This window comes from Mastigoproctus giganteus, unplaced genomic scaffold (genome assembly GCF_048544385.1).
Source record: "Mastigoproctus giganteus isolate SK-2022 unplaced genomic scaffold, ASM4854438v1 scaffold_18, whole genome shotgun sequence".
NCBI lineage: Eukaryota > Metazoa > Arthropoda > Arachnida > Uropygi > Thelyphonidae > Mastigoproctus > Mastigoproctus giganteus.
This window is the reverse complement of record NW_028328295.1, coordinates 702,360-726,763: the sequence shown is the minus strand read 5'-3', so window position 1 is coordinate 726,763 and position 24,404 is coordinate 702,360. Positions and strand designations below refer to the sequence as shown.

At 37.3% G+C, this 24,404-nt stretch overlaps 1 protein-coding gene across 2 annotated transcripts in view; it reads left to right on the top strand.

The window, feature by feature from the left end:
- The window catches only part of LOC150074877 (microtubule-associated serine/threonine-protein kinase 3-like), a 644,779-nt gene that overhangs the window by 289,831 nt on the left and 330,544 nt on the right, over positions 1–24,404 (top strand). For both annotated transcript variants that reach the window (XM_090389436.1, XM_090389435.1), the window contains one exon: positions 14,299–14,363. In XM_090389436.1, the coding sequence (XP_090245562.1) occupies positions 14,299–14,363 (65 nt within the window). The remainder of the gene's footprint in view (positions 1–14,298; positions 14,364–24,404) is intronic.

Genomic DNA, 24,404 nt, shown 5'->3' with positions numbered 1-24,404 from the left:
CCAACACTTCAAATTTATTTACTATACACCTAGTATTGGTGTACATGCACCTGTTCTTACTCTTCATTACCCTAACACAGCCCATACATTTACTTCTTTCATGATGACTCTCAGCACCTTGCTTTCAAGGCTGCTGCTCATTCCAATAGAATCAGTCAAGAATCACTTTCACCCCTGGCTGTGGAGCCAGTTAAACTATTAGTCTGTGTATTCCCCTAAGCTAGCAGTTTTTCCAACCCACCTAACACTACCTGAGTAACATCAACAAATATTCTTGCACCTTTTATATTCAAGTGTGACCCATCCCTGTAGAAGTACTCTTTTCTGTTAACAAGCACAGACCACACTACATCTCCCCAGGGATGTATTGATTGAAAAGGCTCTCCTTTTATACACCTGCTTATCAGGCATTTGTGCAAAATTGCAGACGTTCAAATTTAAACATGTCGTGACTTTTTTTTTTTTCAAAATTGCCATGTACTTGATAAATAAGTCTGCAGATCTCGTACTCTTAATGTCATTAGTACCAACATTGACACAATATCACCTTTTGTGCTCTTAAAAGATGTGCTGAACAATGACATGAACTTCTGACTCAAGCACACATACCCTGCTCCTATTCCACCTACCCTTTTGCACAATATATTTCCAGTTTCCATGACAGTAGAGTCACCCTGTAGTTGTTCATCATTGCTTACTTAATGTTTTCTTTTCTTTGTTCCTGATGCAAGGACTGTACTGATCTCAAAGTAAAACTTGTATTACGAGAAGAATTTAAATCATTGAAGAAATGCTGCTTGACTAGAGATAAATGTAACTGAGAGTGCATCACGGGTCTCAGGGTTCCAGTAACCTGCCAAGTGATGCACTCTGAATATAGACCCTAGAACAGACTGATATCAGTAGTTGTAGGTAGTAGTAATGGCAAACGATACAAAAAAGCAAGCTTATATCAGCCAAAAAAAAATAATAATAATAATAAAAAAAATTCACCCACCCATCCCCTCCAAGAATTTGTCTAGTTCTACCTTGAATTTATTCAACCCATCCACTTCCATGACAACAGACAGAAGCATGTTCCAACAATCAACCACCCACTGGCTGAAGGCAAAATTTCCACACATCTGTCCTGCAACCATCCTTCCTCAACTTGAATTTATGTCCCCTCGTGTGTAGTCTCAGCAAGTGGAAGAATACCATTAACATTCAGCTTACTCAATGTTTCAAGGCTTTAAACCCCTCAATCAGATCTCTTTGCAGGTCCCTGGTCTTGAGACACTGAAATTTGCTGAACTGAAGCCATTCTGGGTAAGAGCACCCTTTTGTTCCCTTCGCCAATCTGGTTGCTCTTCTCAGCACCTGTTGCTGCAGACCTACACCCTTCCTAAAGTTATAGAACACTCATGATGTGGCCTAACAGTGGCCTTATATCAAGAGATAATCACCTCTTTATCCCTGCTATCAAAGATTCTGTATATCATTGACAACCCCCACCCATGAGCTGTCCTGGCATCATGTTTGTACTGCTCAGGGAATTTCATGTCTAACTTCACAATTACACCCAGGTTTTTTCATTCTGTACTACACTGAGTATAGTGCCACACAGATGGTAAGTTACCCTGGGTTACTGCTACCTATGTGCAGTACCTTACATTTGTCAGTGTTAAACTTCACGTGCCATTTTTCAGTCCACTGATCCAGTTTTCTTAAATCTTGTTGCTGTAGCTCAACCTGATGACTGTCGTTAATCAAACAACCAACCTTTGTAACATCTGCAAACCTAGACATTAAGCCTGATATGCCTTCATCAGTATCATTAATAAATATTGAAAACAACGATGGGCAGAGCACTGAACTCCATTAATAACATTAGCCAACAAAGAGCAGTGCCTGTTGATAACCGCCGGCGCCTCCGTAGCCAGGTGGGAAGGAGCAGCAGTGCGTAGCACACGCTTCTTGATTAGACCGGGGTTCGAGCCCGTCACCACCAAATACGGAGGATGCGGAAAGGTGAGGGAATGACCACCGCATATCCCGAAGCAATATGGCCTTAGTTGCTAATGCTCCTAAAATCCAAATACCAAGCCTGTTGATAACCACTATCTTTCCTTCCACTTAACCATCCCTTTATCCAAAGGAGTAACTTACCCTTAATGCTACATGGTCTAGTTTGTACAGCAGTCTTTTATGTGCAACGGTTTGAAAGGCCTTCCTGAAATCTAAGTATGTGATTCAAAATTATTTTTTGCAACAGTTCCTTTATCACTACATCTTAGTAACCAATCAGATTGGTTAGATAACACCGACACTGCAAATTAACAAATCCATGACAGATTGCAGTATAATGAATGCCTATCTATATGGTCCTGCATTACCTCTTAAACCAGTGATTCCTTTATTTTCCCTGGAACAGATGTTAAACAAATTCTTTAATTACTCATGTTGCCTTTTGATCTTCCTTTATGTAATGGGATGTATGTACACTTCTCCAGTCCATAGAGCCCATGAGTCCAAAGATGCTCTCATAATTATGACTAAGAATTTGCCTATCTCTATTGCTGCCTCCATTAATATAATTGCCTAGATTCCGTCTGAGCCAGGTGCCTTTTTTAAGGCTGTCCTCAACAATTTCTTCTCCTTTCAGTTATCACAAGGTCATTTAGCTCCTCGTTCGAGTTTGTTAAACTTCTCGTATCCCCTTCCCTAAAGAATTCCTCATGTGGGAACGTAGATGCAAAATACCTATTCAATTTGTTCGTAACCTGAGCAGGTTCATTGACAATTAACTCACAGAATTAACCTTCTACTGTTAACATAAACATAAATGTTTGCTGTTTTTCTCTGAATTCTTTGCCATAGGGTTCTGATAATTTGCATTAGCTTGGACTAACCTCTTTTGTGACTTGACTACCATAGCCTTCTGTATCACCTGATAATTTATATGCATTTCATACACTTTCCTTCTCTTTATCCATTTAGGTCTAGGCATTGAAAAGTACTTTGTTGAGATCCATTTAGGTCTAAGCCTTGAAAAGTACTTTTTTGCTATGAAAAGACTATTTAGGTCTTTTCATACCAATAAAGTATTTCTTTGTTGATATGAAAAGACTAGTACCTTCTTTGATCACTTCCCATTTAGAATTTGCTGTTGGTAGCATCATCAATTTGTCCCACTGCACACAATTCAAAAACTGTCTGAGATTTTTGTAGTTGCCCTTAAGAAAACAAAAGCCTTTCCCTTTATCATTGGCAGTCGTTATGTCTTTAATTAAATTCCACATTAGAACACTGTGTTCGCTGCCACCCAGTGGGTCTTTTACCGGCAGATTCTTAATGCAAGTAGAAGAATCATTGCTGATAACCAGATCAAGAGTATTGCTTTCTCTTGTTTACTCTCTAACATGCTGCTGTAGACAGCTGTCATCCAAGAGATCCACAAAAGTTTTGCTAGTGTGTGAGCGACCAACCCACAATTCCATTCACTATCTTGAAAGGTATAATCCCCCATTATGAGACATTCTCATTTGCTTGCCCAATCTATTTACCCGTCATTAGATTTGCAACACTCTCATTCTCTCAGTTTTATTTTCTCAGTGCTTATATCACACCAACCTGACCCAATATTGCACTTGTCACTCAAATCAACTGGATGTACTGCCTCAAATTTAATATTCTTCTTAACCAAGAACATAATCCCTCCACATTTCCTGTCTTGTCTGTCCTGCCTGTATACATTATACTCTCCATATTCAAATTCAGCAATCACTCAAGTCTGAGTGACACCATGCTTTTGCTGTTCCTACAATTAGCATTAGCATTAGCATTAGTAGAGGCATTTGATGCAAGAAAGCAAGCTTATGCAGCATCAGCCAAAAAAAAAACCCACTTCCACTTCACCCCTCTGTTCGTTCAAAATACCTGTCCAGCTGAGCCTTAAACTTATTTAGGCTATCAACCTCCACCACAAGGGATGGCGGTCTGTTCCACCAACCAACCACCCGCTGGCTAAAGGCAAATTTCCGCACGTCTATCCTACATCTGTCTTTCCTCAATTTGAATTTATGCCCTCTCAGGTGATTTTTCTGAGCTAGAGGAAGAATCCCATCAGCATTGAGCATGCTTAAACCATTCAAGGCTTTATACACCTCTATCAGATCACCTCGCTGGTGCCTAGTCTCCAGACACTGTAATTTGCAAAACTTAAGCCTTTCTTCGTAAGAGCACCCCTTTGTTCCATTCACTAATCTTGTTGCCCTTCTCTGTACTCGTTCCAGCAGCTCTACATCCTTCTTGAAATGAGGCCTCCAGACCTGTATACAGTACTCTAGGTGTGGCCTGACCATTGCCTTATACAATGGAATAATCACCTCCTTATCCCTGCTAGAAAAATTCCTGTATATCATTGACCATACTCCATGAGCTACTCTTGCCGCCCGTCTGCACTGCTCAGAGAACTTCATATCTGCCTGCACAACCATCCCCAAGTCCCTTTCATTCTCTACCACTGTCAGTGTAGTACCACAGAGTTGATACGTTGCTCTGGGGTTGCTGTTTCCCACGTGTAGTACTTTACATTTGTCAATGTTAAACTTCATTTGCCACCTCTCAGCCCATCTGCTCAACCTTTCCAGATCCTGTTGCAGCAGCATAGTGTCAGTAGTGTCCTTGACAACTCTGCCAACCTTTGTATCATCTGCAAACTTGGACATTAAGCTTGATATACCATCATCAATATCATTTATAAATACAGAAAACAATAATGGACCCAACACTGAGCCCTGAGGGACTCCACTAATAACATTAGTCCACGATGAGCAGTGTCCATTGATTACCACTCTCTGTCTTCTCCCCCTCAACCACCCCTTTATTCATAGCAGCAATTTGCCTCCAATGTCACACTGCTCCAATTTGTGTAGCAGTCTTCCATGTGCAACAGTATCAAAAGCCTTTCTAAGATCCAAGTATATAATATCAAAGTTATTCCCTGCATCCAGTTCTTTTGTGACTGCATCATGGTATCCAATCAAGTTGGTCAGGCAAGACTTCCCCTTAACAAAACCATGCTGTGTCTGAGCTATAACTGAAGTCTTGTCTAAATGATCCTGCAGTGCTTCTTTAACCAGTGCCTCCATTAATTTTCCTGGAACAGAAGTTAAGCTCACAGGTCTATAATTACTTGTGTCAGTCTTTGATCCTCCTTTGTGAATTGGGGTCACATTTGCACATTTCCAGTCTATGGGTACCTCCCCTGAGTCCAAGGAAGCTCTCATAATTATGGCTAAGGGTTTGCTTACTTCCTTTGCTGCCTCCTTTAATATAACTGGATAGATCCCATCCACCCCGGGTGCCTTTCTTGTGTTTATCTTCAACAGTTTCTCCTCCACTTTACTCCCAGTTATTTCAAGATTCTGTAGCTTACTGCTAGAGTTGAATACACCTCTGGCATTCCCCTTGCTGAATAACTCCTCATGTGTGAATGTCGATGCAAAATATTCATTTAGTTTGTTAGCTACCTGAGCAGGATCATCAACAGTTGACCCATCAATATCAAGTGGAGCAATCTGATTCATCCCCTTCAACAATCTCTGCATTCAGTGGCTTAATTAGTACTTCAAACTCATTAGATTTATTTACAGTGCTCCTAACATTAGTGTACATGCAAGTATACATGCACATGTTCTTACTCTTGGTTACCCTAAAACAACTCTTCTATTCATTTTTTCCATGATGACCCATGGCAGGCCTGAAATCCCAGATAACTTGCTTTCCTGGCTGCTGCATTTTCCAATACAAGCAGTGCAAGAATCACTTTTGCCTCCGCCTGTGGCTCAAGTTAAACTATTAGTCTGTGAACCCCCCCCTCCCACTGAAGCTAGCAGCTTTCCAACCTACCGAACACTACCTGAATAGCATCAGCAGATATTCTTGCACCCTTTATATTTAAGTGTGTCCCATCTCTCCTGTTAACAAGCCGAGACCACCCTGAGAAAATTCTACCCCATGAGCCTTGCATGTTCTCTCCAGGGCCGAATTGATTGACAAGGCTCTCAACATGTATTCCCTCTTATCTTTTCTGGGTAGAATTGCAGACACTTTCAAATTTAATCCTAACTCACAACATTTTGCAAATATTGCCTTGTACTTGTTAAGTAAGTCCTTTGATTAGTGTTAATGTGTATAACTATCACCTTTTTTGCTCTTAAAAAATTATATCTGCTCTACAACATCTACTTTTGCCACTGGCAGACATACCCTGGTCCTGTTCCACCTATCCTTCTTGAAAACATTTACCATTTCACTGACAATAATTGGCAGAAAGGTCTGTGAACATTTCCAAGTTGCACATTTTTTAAGGCTGTGATGTCTGTACTGTTATGTTTTTTAAACTTAGAATTTGATTTTAGCAGATAATAAAATTATCCAATTACACCAACCTACATGATTGGGACCTTTGAGATACGTAAGAGCTACTTGTTAGCCACAGTTAAAAACCTACAATTCCAATTACAACTACACTCTGTACTATGCACTACAACATTAGTTATCCAATACTGTATTCTTGCTAAGTCACCAGTACAAAAGCTCTACGAATAATGTCATATGTTATATGCTACGTGATGATAAAGTTATTAAAACATGTACGTAGTGCTATAAATTAAACCACTCTGCGTGGTTTTTTGTTTTTAAACTAATAGCTGTTTTTAACTCAGTTTTTTACAGTTATTTCAGAAATGCTATTCATGTCTTCTTACACGTACTGTTTTTTCTAAAATCATGTAAGTTTAATGTCATGACTTGTATTATTAAGGGTGGAGAAAATGCTGGGAATTTGTAAACTAAATCTTCACATGTTAGCAAGGGTGCCTTCAGTCATTTGTTGCTTGACCTTGAGCGATTCATGTGGCAGTATTTATCAGTGTGAACTCAGTTTATTATTCAGGTTATTGTATGAAACCTGTGATAAGTGAGTAAAATGTCTTTGTGCAAGTGTTTGAACAATCTGTCCTTGTTTCGTTATATTGGTGGAAGTTATGTTATCCTCAAGCAAAGACAAGATATAACAGAATTTGTAAAAAATGTATTGTGCTTATAGTGGGGTAAAATTCTGAGACCAAAGTAAACAGTGAGCTCAACATAGTCTACCGAACCTGTGTTGAAGCACTGAGATTGTGGAAAAATAGTAAAAATCACTATACCATTTGCATTTCCCATGATTTGGTGGGATTCACAGTGAATTGCAAATTACTGATGACTGTTACTTTTGCTTTGATGAAGAGGGATACAAAAATGCTATTTCCCTCTGCATCCTTGCAAAGAGTAAGAAGGGAATTGTCTATGCTAATATCCCATCTGCCATTTAGACCAGTGCTAAATGGAGACAACCTACGGAGACTGTAGCAGCAGAGAGTCTGAAAGTGAAGCCTCCAAAGATGAAACTGAAGTCTACACACCTACAGACCAGCTCTCAACAATTTTCACAACGAGAATTCAATGATATGATCTGGTAAAAGATTTCAATTTACCAAAGAATCTGCGAAACTCCTGGGTTCTAGACTTAAGTCAAAAAATCATCTAAACATGGAATGTTTTTCTCATGGTACAGGCACAGAGAACGCGAACTAGAGCCGTAATTCTCATTCTCTAGTATTGTCCTCAGAAAAGTATTTTTGAGGACAATACTAGATTTTTGCAATAATATAAATAACTTAATGTACGATTGAGGAATTACTTACAATCCTACATAGTGGAGACTTTTTATTGACTCATCAAAGAGGAGTCTCAAAAGTGTGTTGCTCCAGAATGGAAATAAGTATCGGTCAATTCCAGTAGCTCTGTGCATTTGAAAGAAATATGAGAACTTGAAGTTGTTGACAAATATTAAGTAAGAAGAACTTGGTTGTTTGGTTTGCACTGACTTTAAAGTAGTAGTAATATTAGTAGTAGTGCCATGTGAAGCAAGAGTATGAGCTTATGTAGCATCAGCCAAAAAAAAAAATTACGAAAACAATTCCCTCTAAGTGTTTGTCCAGTTCCTCCTTAAATTTATTTAAACTATCAACTTCCACAACGACAAATGAAAGTTTTTTCCAGTAATTAACCACCCGCTGGCTAAAGGCAAATTTCCGCACATGTATTCAATATCTGTCTTTCCTCAATTTGAATTTATGCCCCTTTAGATTCATAATCTGAACGTGGAAGAATCCCATCAGAATTCAGTGTGCTCAACCCATTCACAGCCTTTTACACCTCAATCAGATCACCTCACAGGTGCCTAGTCTCCAGCCACTGCAATTTACAGAATGTAAGCCCCTCTCTTGGTAAGAAGATCCCTTCATTCCTCTCACCAATTTTGTTGCCCTTCTCTGTACACACTCAAGCATCTACATCCTTCCTAAAATGAGGCCTCCAGACCTGTACGCAGTACTCAAGGCGTGGCCTGACCATTGCCTTATACAGAGGGACAATCACCTCCTTTTCCCTGCTAGCAAAATTCCTGTATATCATTGACAAAACCCCATGACCTGCCCTGGCAGCCTATCTGCATTGCTCAGAAAACTTCGTATCTGACTGCACACTTACTGCCACGTCTTTTTCATTTTCTACCACCTTAAGTGCAGTACGCGGTACATTTCTCTCGGGTTATTTCTATGCATATGCAGTACTTTGCATTTGTTAATGTTAAACTTCAGTTGCCACTTCTCAGCCCATCTGCCCAAATTTTCTAGATCCTGTTGCAGTACCACACTGCCATTACTGTCATTAACAACCCTGCCAACCTTCGTATCATCTGCAAACTTTGACACTAAGCCCGATATACCTTCATCAATGTCATTGATAAATATACAAAACAACATTGGACCCAACACCGAACCCTGTGGGACTCCACTAATAACATTAGTCCACAAAGAGCAGCACCCACTGATTACCACCCTCTGTCTTCTCCCACTCAACCATCCTTTTATCCATTGTAGCAACTTACCCTTAATACCATTCTGCTCCAGTTTGTATAGTAGTCTTCCATGCGCAACAATGTCAAAAGCTTTCCTGAAATCCAAGTATATATCAGAATAATTTTTTGCATCCAGTTCCTTTGTAACCACATCATAATATCCAAGTGATATGCATGTTACTTGGGTGGCAATCTGGCTGCACAAAAATGTCTTTTACTTTTTGTGTGAGTGGGACAGTCGGGTAAGGAGCAAGCACTGGGATGTCAAGGTCTGACCAAAGACTGGCAGTTTGTTGCATGAATCAAAGAACATAATTCATAAAACCCTGATGGACCCAAAAACTGTCCTCCTTCCATCCTTGCACATGAAACAGGTTTCTCAGCAAAGGCTGATGCAATATACCATCAGCCAAAAAAAAAGAAACCTTCCCATTTCTCCCGTCCATTCACTCCAAATGTTCATGTAACTCTGCCGTGAACTTATTATTTAACTTGTCGAATTCCTCTGTGGCAGATGGAAGTTTGTTCCAACAATCAACCATCCGCTGGCCGAAGACAAATTTCTGCACATCTGTTCTACAACTGTCTTTCCTCAATTTCAATTTATATTGCCTCAGGTGAGTAATGTGAGCAAGAGGAAGAATCCAATCATCACTGACCTTGCTCAAACCATTTAAAGACTTATACACCTCAATCATCACATCGCAGTTGCCTAGTCTTCACATGCTGCAATTTGCAGAACTTAATCCTTTCTTGGTAACAATAACCCTTTGTTGCATTCACCAATTTCGTTGCCCTTCTCTGTACTCATTCCAGCAGCTCTACATTCTTCCTTAAATGAAGTCTCCAGACAAGACCCTATAAGCTACTCTTCCAGCCTGTCTGCACTGCTCAGAAAACTACATATCTGACTACACAATTACCCCCAGGTATTTTTCATTTTCCACTGCCCAGAGTACCACACAGTTGGTTCGTTACTGCGGTTCTGCTACCCATATATAGTACATTTCATTTGTCAAAGTTAAACTTCAGTTGCCACTGCTTGGCTTATCTGTTCAACTCTTCTAGATCCCGTTGCAGTGCTGTTCTGTCATTACTCTGCCATCCTTTGCATCGGCTGCAAACTTGGACATTAACCCTGATATACATTTGTCAATATCATTGATAAATACAGAAAACAACAATGGGCTCAACACCAAACCCTGCTGCACTCCAATAATAACATTTGTCCACAAAGAGCAAGGGAAGGTCCATTGATTACCACTCTCTGTTTTCTCTCACTCAATCATCCCTTTATCCATAGCAGCAACTTGCCCTTAATGAAATACTGCTCCAATTTTAACAATAGTCTTCCATGTGCAACAGTATCAAAAGTTTTTCTAAAATCCAAATATATGATATCAAAATTATTTTTTGCATCCAGTTCCTTTGTGGCCACGCCATAGTATCCAGTCAAATTGGTCAGACAAGACTTCCCCTTAACTAAACCATGCTGTGTCTGAACTATAACTGCAGTCTTGTCTAGATGATCCTGCAGTGCTTCATTAACCAGTGGTTCCATTATTTTCTCCTGAACAGAAGTTAAACTAAGAGATCTGTAATTTCTCTTGTCACCCTTTGATCTACCTTGGTGATTTGGAGACATTTGTTGCATACCTCCATTCCATGGGGACCACCTCTGAGTCTAAGAAAGGTCTCATAATTATGAATAAGGGTTTGCTTACTTCCTTTGCTGTATCCTTTAATATAACTGGATAAATCCCATCCACCCAAGGTGCCATTCTTATGTTGAAGTTCAACAATTTCTCCTCCAATTTGCTCTCAGTTTATACAAAATCATTTAACTCCCTGTTAGAGTTTGATAAACTTTTAGCCCTGCTTGAATAACTCATGTGTGAATGTAGATGGAATATACTCATTCAGTTTGTCAGCTACCTCAGCAGGATCATCAACAATCGAACCATTGATATCAAGTGGACCAATCTGATTTATCTCCTTCCTTCTAGAGTTTACATAAGTGAAGAAGTCTATGCTGTTCCTCTTTGCATCCTTTGCCAAAGATTTCTCATGATATGCCTTCGCTTACCTAACCTTTTTTGTGACTCGATTACAGTCTAGCTTATATCTACCATAGTCTTCTGAATCGAGTCGCAAAAAATGTTAGGCAAGTGAAGGCAGATTACTGGCCCACTCTATTTCTCTGTACAGTTGTTCATTGTACTTATCAGAGTCATTTGGCCTACAACACACTTACTCTCAATTTTGCTTTCCAGTTGCTTATGTCACACCAAACTGACTCAACATTGGATTGCCCCCCCATGTCAAATGGATGCACTTACTTAGATTTTATATATTTCTTAATTAACAGCATAATCCCTCCTCCCTTTCTATCCTGGCTATCCTTTCTGTACTCATTGTACTGTCCAAATTCCAACTCTGCATTCCTTATATCTGTGTGACACCACATTTCTGATATGCCCACGATATCTGCCTTTGATGTCTTGACCAGCATATCAAATTCATGAAATTTATTTACTCAACTCCTAGCATTGGTGTATATGCAAATAATATACATGAACCCTAACACAGCCCATGAATTTACTTGTTCCATGATGACTCACAACAATCCTTGAAATCCCCAGCACCTTGCTTTCCAGGCTGCTGCTCATTCCAAATGAAGCAGTGCAAGAATCACTTTCACCACTGCCTGTGGTTACTGTTAATCTATTATTCTGTGAGTCCCCTTCAAGCTATCAGGTTCGCAACTCACTTAACGCTGTCTTGATAGTATTAGCAAATATTCTTGCACCCTTTCTATATAAGTGTATCCCATCCCTGTAGAAGCAATCTCTCCTGTTAACAAGCATAGACCATGACAAGAAAAATTCTACTCCATGAGCCTTGCATAATCTCTACAGGGCCAAATTGATTCACAAGGCTCATCATATACTCCTATTGTGTTTGGGCAGGATTGCAGACACTTTCAAATTTAACCCTAACTCGCGACTTTTTTTCAACATTGACTTGTACATATTAGTAAATCTGCAGATCTCCTACACTTAGTGCCAACGTGTACAAAAGTATCACCCTTTGTGCCCTTAAAAGATATCTGCCGTACGTCATCAACTTTTGCCTCTGGCAGACATACTCCGGTCACCCCATATATATTATAAACCTGTCTTCCTCCGATCATGTCGATGCTGCAGGTGCTTGTTTCTACCAAGCTAGATTGGTAAAAAGATAAGCAAATTAGGACCTATACAATGGACAATGCTCCTGGCTACCCATAGGGTATGCAGGACAGTATCCACTGCTGACATCCAGGTCTTGGCTGGGACCCTTCCATTGGACCTGTGGCCTAGAATCAACAAGAAAATTCTGACCAAGATCTTGGACATTGAGCTAAACCTGGACATTGACCTTAAGGCAGAGAGAACCCTCTGTTATAATGAGATGATAAACATCTAGCAGAAAAGATGGGACACTGCCACCAAGGGAGCAGTTATGAGGGGATTCCTTCCGGATATGACGTTCCCCTCTCTAAGTCAGCGCAGAAGTGGCTCTAACTCTTGAGACCCATCATTCCTATTCACTGGGCATAGCTTATTGAATGAGAAGCTCTTCCAAACTTGGCCTAGTACCCATAAAAGTTTTCTACTGCGGCACCAAGGAGAATTGGTTGGACCTGCTCTTTGAGTGCATTCTCTGTGAGGACTTGAGGTAAGACCTAGCCAATACCATCCCTGTCACTGAAAACCAACTACCAACTAGATTATTATTATTCCAACTAGTATATTCTGCTACAGACACCAGAGAACCTGGCTGCCTTCCAGATCATCTTGATGCAAAAACCTCATAGAATAACACAGGCTACGAATGGGGATCCCCAGACAGCAGCTTAAAATTTTAATTTATTAATTAAAAAAAAAAAAAAAAAATTCTCATTTCTCTTTGCACTCTGCACTAGTGTAGCTTCTTCTTTTCTCCTTTTTTTTTTTTTTTTTTCCTCTCTTCTTTCCCCTCTGGAATGGGCAAGAGGAATCTGGTCCACCTTTTGGCAGCATCAGGTGAGTCAGCATTTCTTTTGAGACGGTACATGTTTTACTGGGACTGGCCAACCTTCCTGTGGTATGGACGAGTATCCAGAACATAACACACATACACACAAACCTACACTACTCACATTTCTGGTGTTTTTACAGTAGTTCTGTTCTTCACAGAAATATGAGACTGCATTGAACAGACATTCTAGGAGCCATCCCTTACACAAACACATGTCCACATACTCTGGTCCCATTCCACCTATCCTTTTTACAAGTTATATTTCCCATTTCCCTGACAGTAGCGTCACTGACAATAACTAGCTCCTATATGACCAGTACATTCTGCTCTGAAGATTGCTGGTGTGTTGCCTGATGCACAAGACAGAACTTTGGCATTGTGTTGGACAGCTGACAGCTTGATGGGTCCTCCATTTTAATTTCTTTACCTCAGGAAGTCCTTATACTCTAAAGTATAAGTTTGCACTTATGCAAATCTCTCTCTCTCTCTCTCTCTCTCTCTCTCTCTCTCTCTCTCTATGCTGTTTCTATCCCATACACAAGGGCATTTTTAATTAATGCTAGAGGGTTTAGTGTGTTCCACTGAATACCAACCGAATCATTTTAACTATAACTTGCTTAGATGAGCAAAATATAAATCTAACCTTTTGTACATATCCCACCACTAGCATTTTGAATTTCAGATTATTAAATTTATAATTACCTATTACCAACTGTTGTATTAACTATACCACTACACTTGTTTTTACAAGTGTATAATACCCTAGGAATAGAAGATCCTTCCAATTAAGATATCCCCAAATAACAGTACCATGATGACAGTAGATATATTCTAAGCCTCTTATTTATCCTGTTTTGGGAATTACCCAAACACCAGAATCCCATTCAGCAATCAAAAAACTGCAAATTGTCTTCACCCAATAATAACAATGGATGTGGCAATAATTGTCACACCTCTGAGTACCTCCTTGGGCCTACACAATTTAATGAAGTAGGTGTGTGTCTACTTCATTAAATCTAGCTTTTCTACACCGAGGATGATTTATTTATACATTATTTATTAATTTATACAAAATATTTATTAATTTTTCAATTGTAAGCCAGCAGAAATTGTCTAGCAAAATTATAACTTAGTTTATGAAGGCTGTTTATTAACTATATTTTATTAAATTCATGGTCCAGTAAGAATAACTATTAAGGATGATACCATAGGATATCCAATCCTACTATTTTGCAGTTAGAATCATTTTATTTTAATAAGTATTTCTTTTTTTAATCATATTTTAGAACTAAGAGGGAATTTGGCTGTAGGAGAAACAGAACAGGTCGAAGAAAGTGAAGCAAATCATGAGGTATATTTTTTTTTTTTTTTGTTTTATTGTCAGTTTCTTCTATTTTCTTAAGTTATAATTCCATTTTTCAGGAGGAAGTGAAACGAAAGACAGGAAAAACTGTTGCAAATGAAGTACTACTGCATCTGATATTTATTGTTATTTACATAAAATAGGAATAATACTGAACTTAGAAACAATACATACACCCTAATATATGTTTAGGTTAAGAACAGTGGTGAGCTATAGTGGGCTTCCATGGGCTCGCGAGAGCCCATTGTTATTTTATTTTATTTTTTTTTTGAAAATTTGCGAGTCCATTTTTGAGACAATCATTTATTTTACAAAACTAATCCTGAATGCAATTATTGAGTATCCAGAGCTGAAACTATGGTGAGGCATGCAGGGCCCCATTCCTAGCATTTTAATGGCACAATCAATCAGTTATGAGGCGCCTGCGTAGCCAGGTGGGAACGAGCAGCAGTACGTAGCACACGCTTCTTGATTAGACCGGGGTTCGAGCCCATCACCACCAAATACGGAGGATGCAGAAAGGTCAGGGAATGACCACCGCATATCCCGGAGCAATATGGCCTTAGTTGCTAATGCTCCTAAAAACCAAATAACAAACAAACAATCAGTTATGTATTTTAAAATTGCTTCATTTTTGATTTAATTATAGTCGGACCTCTGTTAAACGAACTTCTTTATAGCGATTTTTTTTTGATCCTCCTTGATAATTACATTTATAATAGTTGCCGTTGAACAAAGAAAATTTCCATGTAACAAATGGATTAGGAGAGACAACTGTATATGCATTATTCTCACCTAAGGCCTTTAGGCAATTTAGGAAATTAGAAAGTGCAAATCAAGGGTGAAAGGGATTAACATTTCAAAATGTTAGTGGTGTCTGTAAAACTTATGCAGTCACATACCGAGAAGTCATGCTAGTCAATATGCTTTCCATAGCCAGTCAGATGATTAAGAAGATTCTCGACATTTACATTTTACATAGGAAAGAATGGCACATCAAGAAATAATTTAAATGATATAGTTTCAAAAGCAAGTTTAAACAACAGTATAAAATAAAGCTCCACCCTGTGATATAAATGTGGAGGTTTTCAGTTTCAATTTTCCACAAATTGCCACATTCTCAGCAGCCTACTGAGAATGAAAATACCTTCAAGTACAGAATTTAATGCAAATATGGACATGAATTGACCCTTAGCCAGCCACATAATCTGACTGAAGAGTGCAATGAATTTCCTTAGAAGTACAACTTCTTAGTGTTTATTCCCATGCACATCTGTAAAATCATGTGAAAGCATATTTTCCAAAACTGATTTATGGAACGTGGTACTACTGTGTGTAAAGTGCAGCTAAAATGCTAGAGCAACAGCAAGATTTTTTCCAAAAGACATGACATCCTCAGAGGTTGTAAATATTGCTTTATGCCAACTGGAAGCATGATGTATAAAATATGATACAAATGTGTGCAGAATTTGGAACATCTTCACATAGAAGATGTTGCAGTTTTCTTCCTGTCACATCCGACTAGCAGTGTCCAGGTTGATTTTTCTGCATGGAATCAAGCACATACACATTTGGAGCATTCTTCAAATGAACAAACTGCATTCCTGTCATTTATTTTTACAATTTTCCTAAAGGTGATGACACAAAACACTTGGCGTTTTGTAATTTTCTGTTAACGAAGGTAAAAGAAAAGACAAGTTTCCTTAGCAATATTCTATTTCGTGACGAGGCCCATTCACTCTACATGACTTCACCAGTAGGCACAATTCCACCTGCTGTGATCCAATCTGTCAAACTCCATACTGTTACAGAAATAATTGCCATTAGATGAGATGATGTTAATGTGTTGTGTGGCAAATAAAATTGCCAGCACTGACTGAGGTGACATATTATGGAATTGACAGATGAAAAAGTTCCATAAATGTCAAAAGCTAATGTCATTTTTCTTTCCAGCACAATTGCCCCACCGCACAAAATTGTAGTAGTACAACAGTAAGTATGACATATATTTAAAGCCCACATATAGAATGCGGAGGTGATGTGTCTTGGCCACCAAGTTCTCCCAATCTCACCTCTTTAGACTTTGTTTTGGGGTTTCGTTAAAGCAAAAGTGTATAAAACACCCACTGATAATTCAGATGATTGCAAAAGGAGAATATGTAATGCATGTGCTGAAATTGAGAGCATTATTCTAAAGAGTGTTCGTTATAATTTAATATGTGGTTACAAGCTTCTATTTGGTTGAGAGAGACTACATCAAGCACATATTGACTCTCTTTTAAAACTACACTGCCCTTACATTTTCTTAAATAGATAGTATAGAATGCTATAAATTATTTGTGTGGTATTTATCCTCAGTTTTAAAAAAAGATTAAAATTACTTGAACCTGCTGTTGTTATTAATTACCTTTCATTTGTGGAAATATAACATCAGCCATACAGTGTTGTTGAAGTTACTGATAACTTATCTTTGATAACAAACAGCCAAAATTACAAATTTAAGCACTGAAATATCCATTCCCATTTTATTTATACCCTTTAAATTTAGATTTAAATTAAATTTATATCAATTTAGATTTAAATTAAAATTTAAATTTAGAAATCATAGAATCTAAACGGTAATACTTAAGTTTAATTTAAACATCAAATTCAAAAATTTTAACTCTGATATGACAAAAAAGTTCTAGCTTACAAATAACCTAAATCTAAAAATAAGCAAAGTAGACCCAGTGCATTTTAATTGAAATACTCTGTTTATATATATGTGTGTATATGGTGTACTGTTACTGGATATGCTAGAACAATAGGTATAATTATTTACTTGGATGTTTATTTATGGATGCGTATATAATTTTTGCACTTTTTGTAGGATAAATTGATGGATTCTTCATCTTAAAAAAAACAAGGAATTTTGTCATATAAAATTATTCCTTTAACTTCACCATGAACAATTTAATAAAATTCTTCATGATGCATTCAAATAATACTGCTAGTTCTTCCTTAGGTAAACAAACACTTTGCTTAATTTTAAGTTTGCCAGCGTGATCCTTTGATCTTTTTTAGGAAGTTTTTCAGAATATCCTAATTAAGGTCTTAACTACTTTTCTAAAAGATTTAGAAAGAGTATAGCCACCCATCAAGATTTAATGTGTATACAGTTTCTCTTGTTTGTGCTAGACTTCAAGGTATGAAAAAATTATTTTTTGGCCTCATCTTTCAGTTTGAGACACTAGAAATTCAACTGCTTAAATCTTCTATTTCAAAATTTTCTGCTAAAAGAAAGTTTACATTAAATGTTCTGTCTAAATAACTACTCTTATATCATGTGGGTTTTTAGCTTTTTATAGTCTACTTACTAAATATACTATACAATTAAGTAATGATTTGGAACCTTGCCGGAACCCATTATCACACCAGAAAATTTCGTATGAAATTCATTATGCACTGTCCTTTCCCAATAATGTTAAAATTGACATTGCATTTTCATTTTCCTTGACATTGCCATTGCATTTTCTGAATTGTCCTTACACTGGCAATGGCCAGTGTAAGGACAATTCAGAAAAACAGCTTTTTAATAGGTTAGTACCAGTGATGGAAGACCTAGATATAAGTTGAAAAGAGTTTAGCAGAAATATTACTGTCATGTTTGTGCTTGGAACAACTGAAATTAGTGTGGATGGGTTACTAAAGAAACGTGTCTTGAGTTTTGTTGATGTGCTTTGAAGAAATGTCCAATGGTTTAAGTCCCTTACAATGGATGTGTGATTTTATTTAGGACATCAAATTTCTGAGAATGACATCAAGGCAGTTGGAAACTTGGCAACGGATGAATAAGACACAAGCAGTTTAACTTGACGACATGCAGAGGACACAAAATAAACTGGCTATAATACTTGTTCATTCATAATCTAGGAACTTGTCCTTTAATCCTAGTGATCCTCACTTATTATTATTATTATTAGCCATATGGTGCAAGGAAGCCTAAAGCTTATGCTGCACCAGCAAAAAAAAAATTCCTGAGTTACCCTGAGAGAGAGAGAGAGAGAGAGAGAGAGAGAGAGAGAGAGAGAGAGAGAGAGAGAGTCAAAAGTAGAAAGGAATCATCAAGAAAGAGAAGAATGATGATTGATGATATCCAACTCAGGACCCTGGGTGTGCCAAGCCCATACTCACCAGATGTGAGCCCCCGGGGTTGTCATATGATTAAGAAACTTGTAATTTCTTTAAGTTTTTGTGCCTCAGCAAGTATCCATAAATTGCATGCAAATCAGGAATGAATAGGTTCACCAGATAAGGAAATACTGCACACTTGGCAGATTAACCTTTAATTTTTGTGAATGAATTAATATTGCCCAACATGGAGTAGCGTTCCAAATTTCTTTGCATCTAGTTATAGTTTAGGCAGATTCCTTGTTTTCCAGTAATATTCTTAATGATGTTGAGAAAACTCAGTTGTAAGAACTTGTTACTGATTGTGGCTCAAAGGATTAGACTAAGGTCTTTGTCATACGATATTTACTACTTTTAATAACTTATGAAGCCAATCAGTTTTTATGTCAATAATCACAAATGTTGCTAAATATGATAAAATATATATGTATTTCCTAAACATATGATGTCAACTTTCGATTACAAGATGAACTTTTTTAAGAGTAAAGGTCTTTAGTAAGAAGTTTTCTAAAAGTGCATACTACTGTCATTATTATATTAACACATTACTTATCTCCTTTTATTTAAAGTGTTGTAAAAACTTATAATTAGTATGGCTTATGTAATTTTGCTCTAGACTAGAGGTTCTCAACTTATTTTAACGTGGAACCCTTTTCACCTTGATAAAATATTTTGGAACCCTGACAATTTTTACTGATTATAAATAAAACAACAAATCAAAAAATCAAAAATAATTTATTGAAAATACAAAAAAAAAAAAAAAAACCAAAAAAAAAAAAAAAAAGCCATATTAATAATGGAAAATCAAATATTAATTCAAACTGCTAATTAATGTGATAGATTAAACGTCTTCTTTTCTTTCAAAATTTGATTTAATTGTGGACAGCTGAATTCTAATACAGGAGTGGCATCCAATTTACTTCTGTATTTTGTTTTTGTCGCAGTGTAAAGTGAAAATCAGCTTTCACACAAATATGTGGTACTAAACGGCAACAAAACAAATTGCCTTTTTGAATAAATTTGGATATTCTTCTTTTAAGTCACACCAAAACTTGTTTAATGAAACTCCATTAAATTTAACTTTTATCTGACTCCGATGCCAAGGTCGATGAGATTTTCATATTCTGAAATAGATAGTTCCTCTGGTTTTTCTTTAATATTGAAAGGATTGAAAATCCAACAGTTATTGTCATCTTTTAGTGGAAGAAAGTATCCATTTAATGCCACACTTATTGATTTTAGATGAGAAATAATTTCTTTCCGAATTTCCTTGTCAATTCCACAGTTCGATTCCTGTAAAGTCATTTAAAGTTGGAAATGGATCCATATTATTTTTTTCAACAGCCATGGTCCAGTATTGTAACTTTCGTAATAATGATCGTAATTTATCTTTTGTGATGAAAATATTTACATTTTTTCCCTTGAACAAACATCATTCAGTTTTGTGAATATATCCACCAGAAAAGCAATTTGACTCAACCATGAAACATTTCTAAGGTGATCTGCTAATAGAAATTTGTCATTGTATAAGAATATGGCGAGCTCTTCTCGTAATTCAAACAATCTGACAAGAACTCTGCCACGTGACAGCCACTATAATTTCAGTATGTACCAGCAAAGATGTATGTTAAAAACAAGTATTTGTAAAAGAATAAGAGTTTACCTCAATATGATATGTAGAACACTTCCATATGATCTCTCCAGAAATTAAAACAAAAACAATTAAAAAACCGAAAATATTACATTATAGTAAGAAATAATTAACAATAATTAAAATTCAATTTAACAAAAAAAATTGCAAAATGATTTTTCTTCCTGAAGCTGACAATGCTTTTCGACTGTATGTTCTGATCACAGGAAATGAAAATTACCGAATAGGGGTGAGCATGGAACTTAAATAGGGATTATTTGTCTTCGCTCGTCCGCGTAAAAGACCCCGAGTCGGAGATTAGATATGGCCGGCGAACATTAACAGAATTCTTATGTAATTTAATTTTGATGGTTCCGCAATTAATAGTCTCGTAAATTATGTTGGACACTAAGTATTTCAGCCTCATTAAATAAAAGTATGTTTTTCATTAACAGCATGAAAAGGTAATTCTTACGCTGCTGAACGAGAAGCACGAACTGAGGACGCGTGCTGATTAGCATGAAAATTCAGAGGAAACCGCACAGAACTCTGATAAGACGAGTCGCAATCACCACAAGAAATGTATACTAAAGTCATTAAATTTTCTAAATTTCACACTTACTCGGGATGCAAATAAAATCCAATTTAACATCTATCATAAACCTACAAACACTGGTATGTTTCTGCATTATAACAACTATCACACGTTCACCTACAAAAGATCAATTTCTCAATGCTTATAAATATTCAATGACGGAATCTGCTTTGAGCTCAGAAATACAAATATTAACCAGCAGATTCTTAAACAAGGGTTACCCACTTGCTACAATAGACAGAATTAGGGTACAAGCTAAGGATAGAATACAAAAAAACACCAACCAACAATATAGTATTATCAAAAAATACTTTATTTCTGTCCCGTATGTTGAATAGTGGCACAAACAACTTAACAGATTCTTTAAAGATACCGAATTTAAAATTGTAGCCAGGCCAATATGGAAATTACACACTATACGGAACAATCACTCAGTCCTTTCCTCGTTTGCAACACAAAAAAAATGACACAGTATACATTTCTTGTGGTGATTGCGACTCATCTTATCAAGGTTCTACATGGTTTCCTCTGAATTTTCGTGTTAATTAACATGCAGCCTCAGTTCAAAATGTCTGCGCAATTTAGCTGGTGCTAACGAACTATTTGATAAGATCTTATTGCATAATATACATAATGCATCAGGGGCCTCGGGATTTCCTGTGGTCGTGAATCCGAGTAATAAATAGTTCGAGTCATATTTACATTTTTTATGGCAGCGATGTTTTAGTATTGACAAACAACACTTCCCTTTTCCTCGATTCACCTGCTACACAAGTAATACTAGTGCCTTGATCTGTATTTTCGTCAGTATCTGTTTTACCAGTCTCTTTGTCACTAGAAACATGTGAACTGCTTGCTACACTTTCATTTAAAACTCCTTCTCTCAAACACCGATCCATGATATTTTAATTTGTGGTATGTACAATAGTAATATTATAAATTAATACGATGCCCACTTTATTTTTTATATGAAAAGGGTATAAGAGATCACAAAATGATCGCAGTGGAAAACACCACCGATCTACAACTGATATTCTATATGGTCGTATGCTGTACCTCACCTCACTACAGATGATTTCATCAGGGCATATGACTCAACTAGTGGTGGGAAAATCCAATGCAAGTAATCGATTCACTCATCCACCATTAGACTAACCGAATTTAATTTCCACAAATACGAGCCATGAAGGTTCCCCCTCTCCCTATGGAATATTAATAATTTTTGAAACTTTATTTAAATTAATTTTTCATACATATTTTAAACTATTAATTGGAGCTCAAACACTAATTTTATTGCGGAACCCCAAATATTATCGCTGGAACCCTAGGGTTCCATGGAACACAAGTTGGGAACCTGTGCTCTAGACTGTGAAATAAATACATATACTTCAATGTATGCTAGAACAGATGCTATAACGAACAAGGTTCTAGAACCAATTGTCTGTTTTATCGTACTCCACCGTACTAGTTTTTCAGGATGAAACAACCCCCCCCCCCCCCGCCACTTTACCCTTTTATACACATGGTTCTAAAGTTATTTATTTAATATTTGGTTTTATTTGAACATATCGCTATTCATAGTGAAATTTGTCATATGTCAAAAAATATCAATTTTCAGATCACAGCATAAAAAGCGCTAAAAATGCTTCCTATATAACCCAAAAATATGTTGTATATCATCATATTCATGGATTGTAGAGAGCTTTTATTCTTTAATTCTACAAATTTCAAAAATGTAAGCTGTTGAACCAGTAAGTTGCAACATTTTTTTTTCTATAATTTTTTTCTAAAAAATTAATTTTGGCAGATGAAAAATTACCATCCAATACAACGATTTAAACAAGAAAAATATAATACAAAATAAAAAATATAAGTGTAAAAATAATATAAAATTAATTTATTTAACTTTTATACACTGTACATAAAATTTGAAAAGCATGAACAAACTTTCCTTAATAAAAAACATAAACAATCTAAAGCACATGAAAAGGATAAACAATCTTTCCCCAGTGAAAACTATAATCAAACTTTCCATGATAAAAGCATAAAAAAATCTTTCGCACATGTAAAGCATAAACAATATTCCCCTGTGAAAATATAAACAAACTTTTCCTAATAAAAATCATATAGAGGTGGAAGGAGAGGAGTCGTTGTTCCTACTCATCTTGGGTGACTGTTCTGTGGGAGGTTCATCAGTTGGAGGGCGTTTGTCCACCTTTTTGAAGAATGAATCCAGAGTTGACTGCTCTATCCTGGATTTTTGGACCCTCCAAAAGTGGACCATCAAGGTGTCATTAAAATGATTAAGGCCCATTTCCACAGCGGCAATATCTGGGTGATAATCTGTTATAAGTTTGAACAGTTTATCCCAGCAAGAGAACACCTGTTTAAGCTGGAATGCTGAATTTTTTTCCTTCTTCTCGTCCCCGAAAGCTTTCCTCTTCTTCATTGTGAAGCTCTGCTAGCTCCTCAAATGATAGCTCCTTCCTGTGGTCCTCCAATCCTCCTCATTGATCTCCAAGCCCATGGAACTGCCCAGACACACAATTTCCTGCACAACAGGCTCTTCCTCCAACTGTTGAAAGCCTTTGAAGTCCCTTGGAGCCACAGCATCAGGCCATAATGGCCTCCAAGCCAAATTCAAGCACCTAACAGAAACCTCCTTCCAATCAACCGCAATTAGGAAAACAGCATCCGCTATATTGAAGTGACCCTTCCAAAAGTCCTTCAGAGTCATCACTGGAAGAAGTGGCCTCAAAACATTTCCTGAACAGTGTCTTAGTGTAGAGTTTTTTTTTAAATTTGCGATCACCTGCTGGTCCATAGGTTTAGGAGAGGTGTCGTGACTCATCTTATAATTCTTCCATCAAATTAGGAGAGTGGGCTGGAGCATTGTCTATGACCAAAAGAACCTTCAATGGAAGATCCTTCTCCCTAAGCTAGTCACGGAAAGTGGGGCCAAACACCTCAGTCACCCACTAGAAGAAAACACTCCTGGTCACCCAAGTGGTTGGAACACCACAAAACTCCAAGATGGTTTTTCCTGATGTTTTTAAAAGCTCTGTGGTTCTCTGAATGGTACACGAGCAGTGGCTTGACCTTGCAATCACCTGAAGCATTGGCACAAAAATGCTGTGTAAGCCGGTCTTTCGTTGGCTTATGGCCAGGCAAGGTGGTCTCCTCCTTCGTGATATATGTTCTTTCTGCATGGCATTCTCTTCCAGAAAAAGCCAGTTTCATTGCAGATAAACACCTGTGAAAGAAAGCCTCCATCCTCTATTTTCTTAAATTTCTCCTGATGTTGCTCAGCAGTGCCCCAAGTGTGCACTGGCAGCCTCACCATGCCTCACAACACTGTGTAATCCAGTCCTTTTCCTAAATCCGGTAAACCACCCCTTGGTGCCAAAAAACTCCTTCACAGAACCAGTACTTGTACTAGGAGCCTTAGCACCAAGTTCGTCAAACAATTGTTTAGCCTTTTCACAAATAATCGCCTCACTGACACTATCACCTGCCATTTGTTTTTCATTAATCCACACTAATAGAAGAGTTTCTGTGATAGTACGTGAACTGCTTAACCGAGAGATTCCCTTCGCGACCTGTGCAATTTTTATTTCTTCCTTGTTTTTTTAAA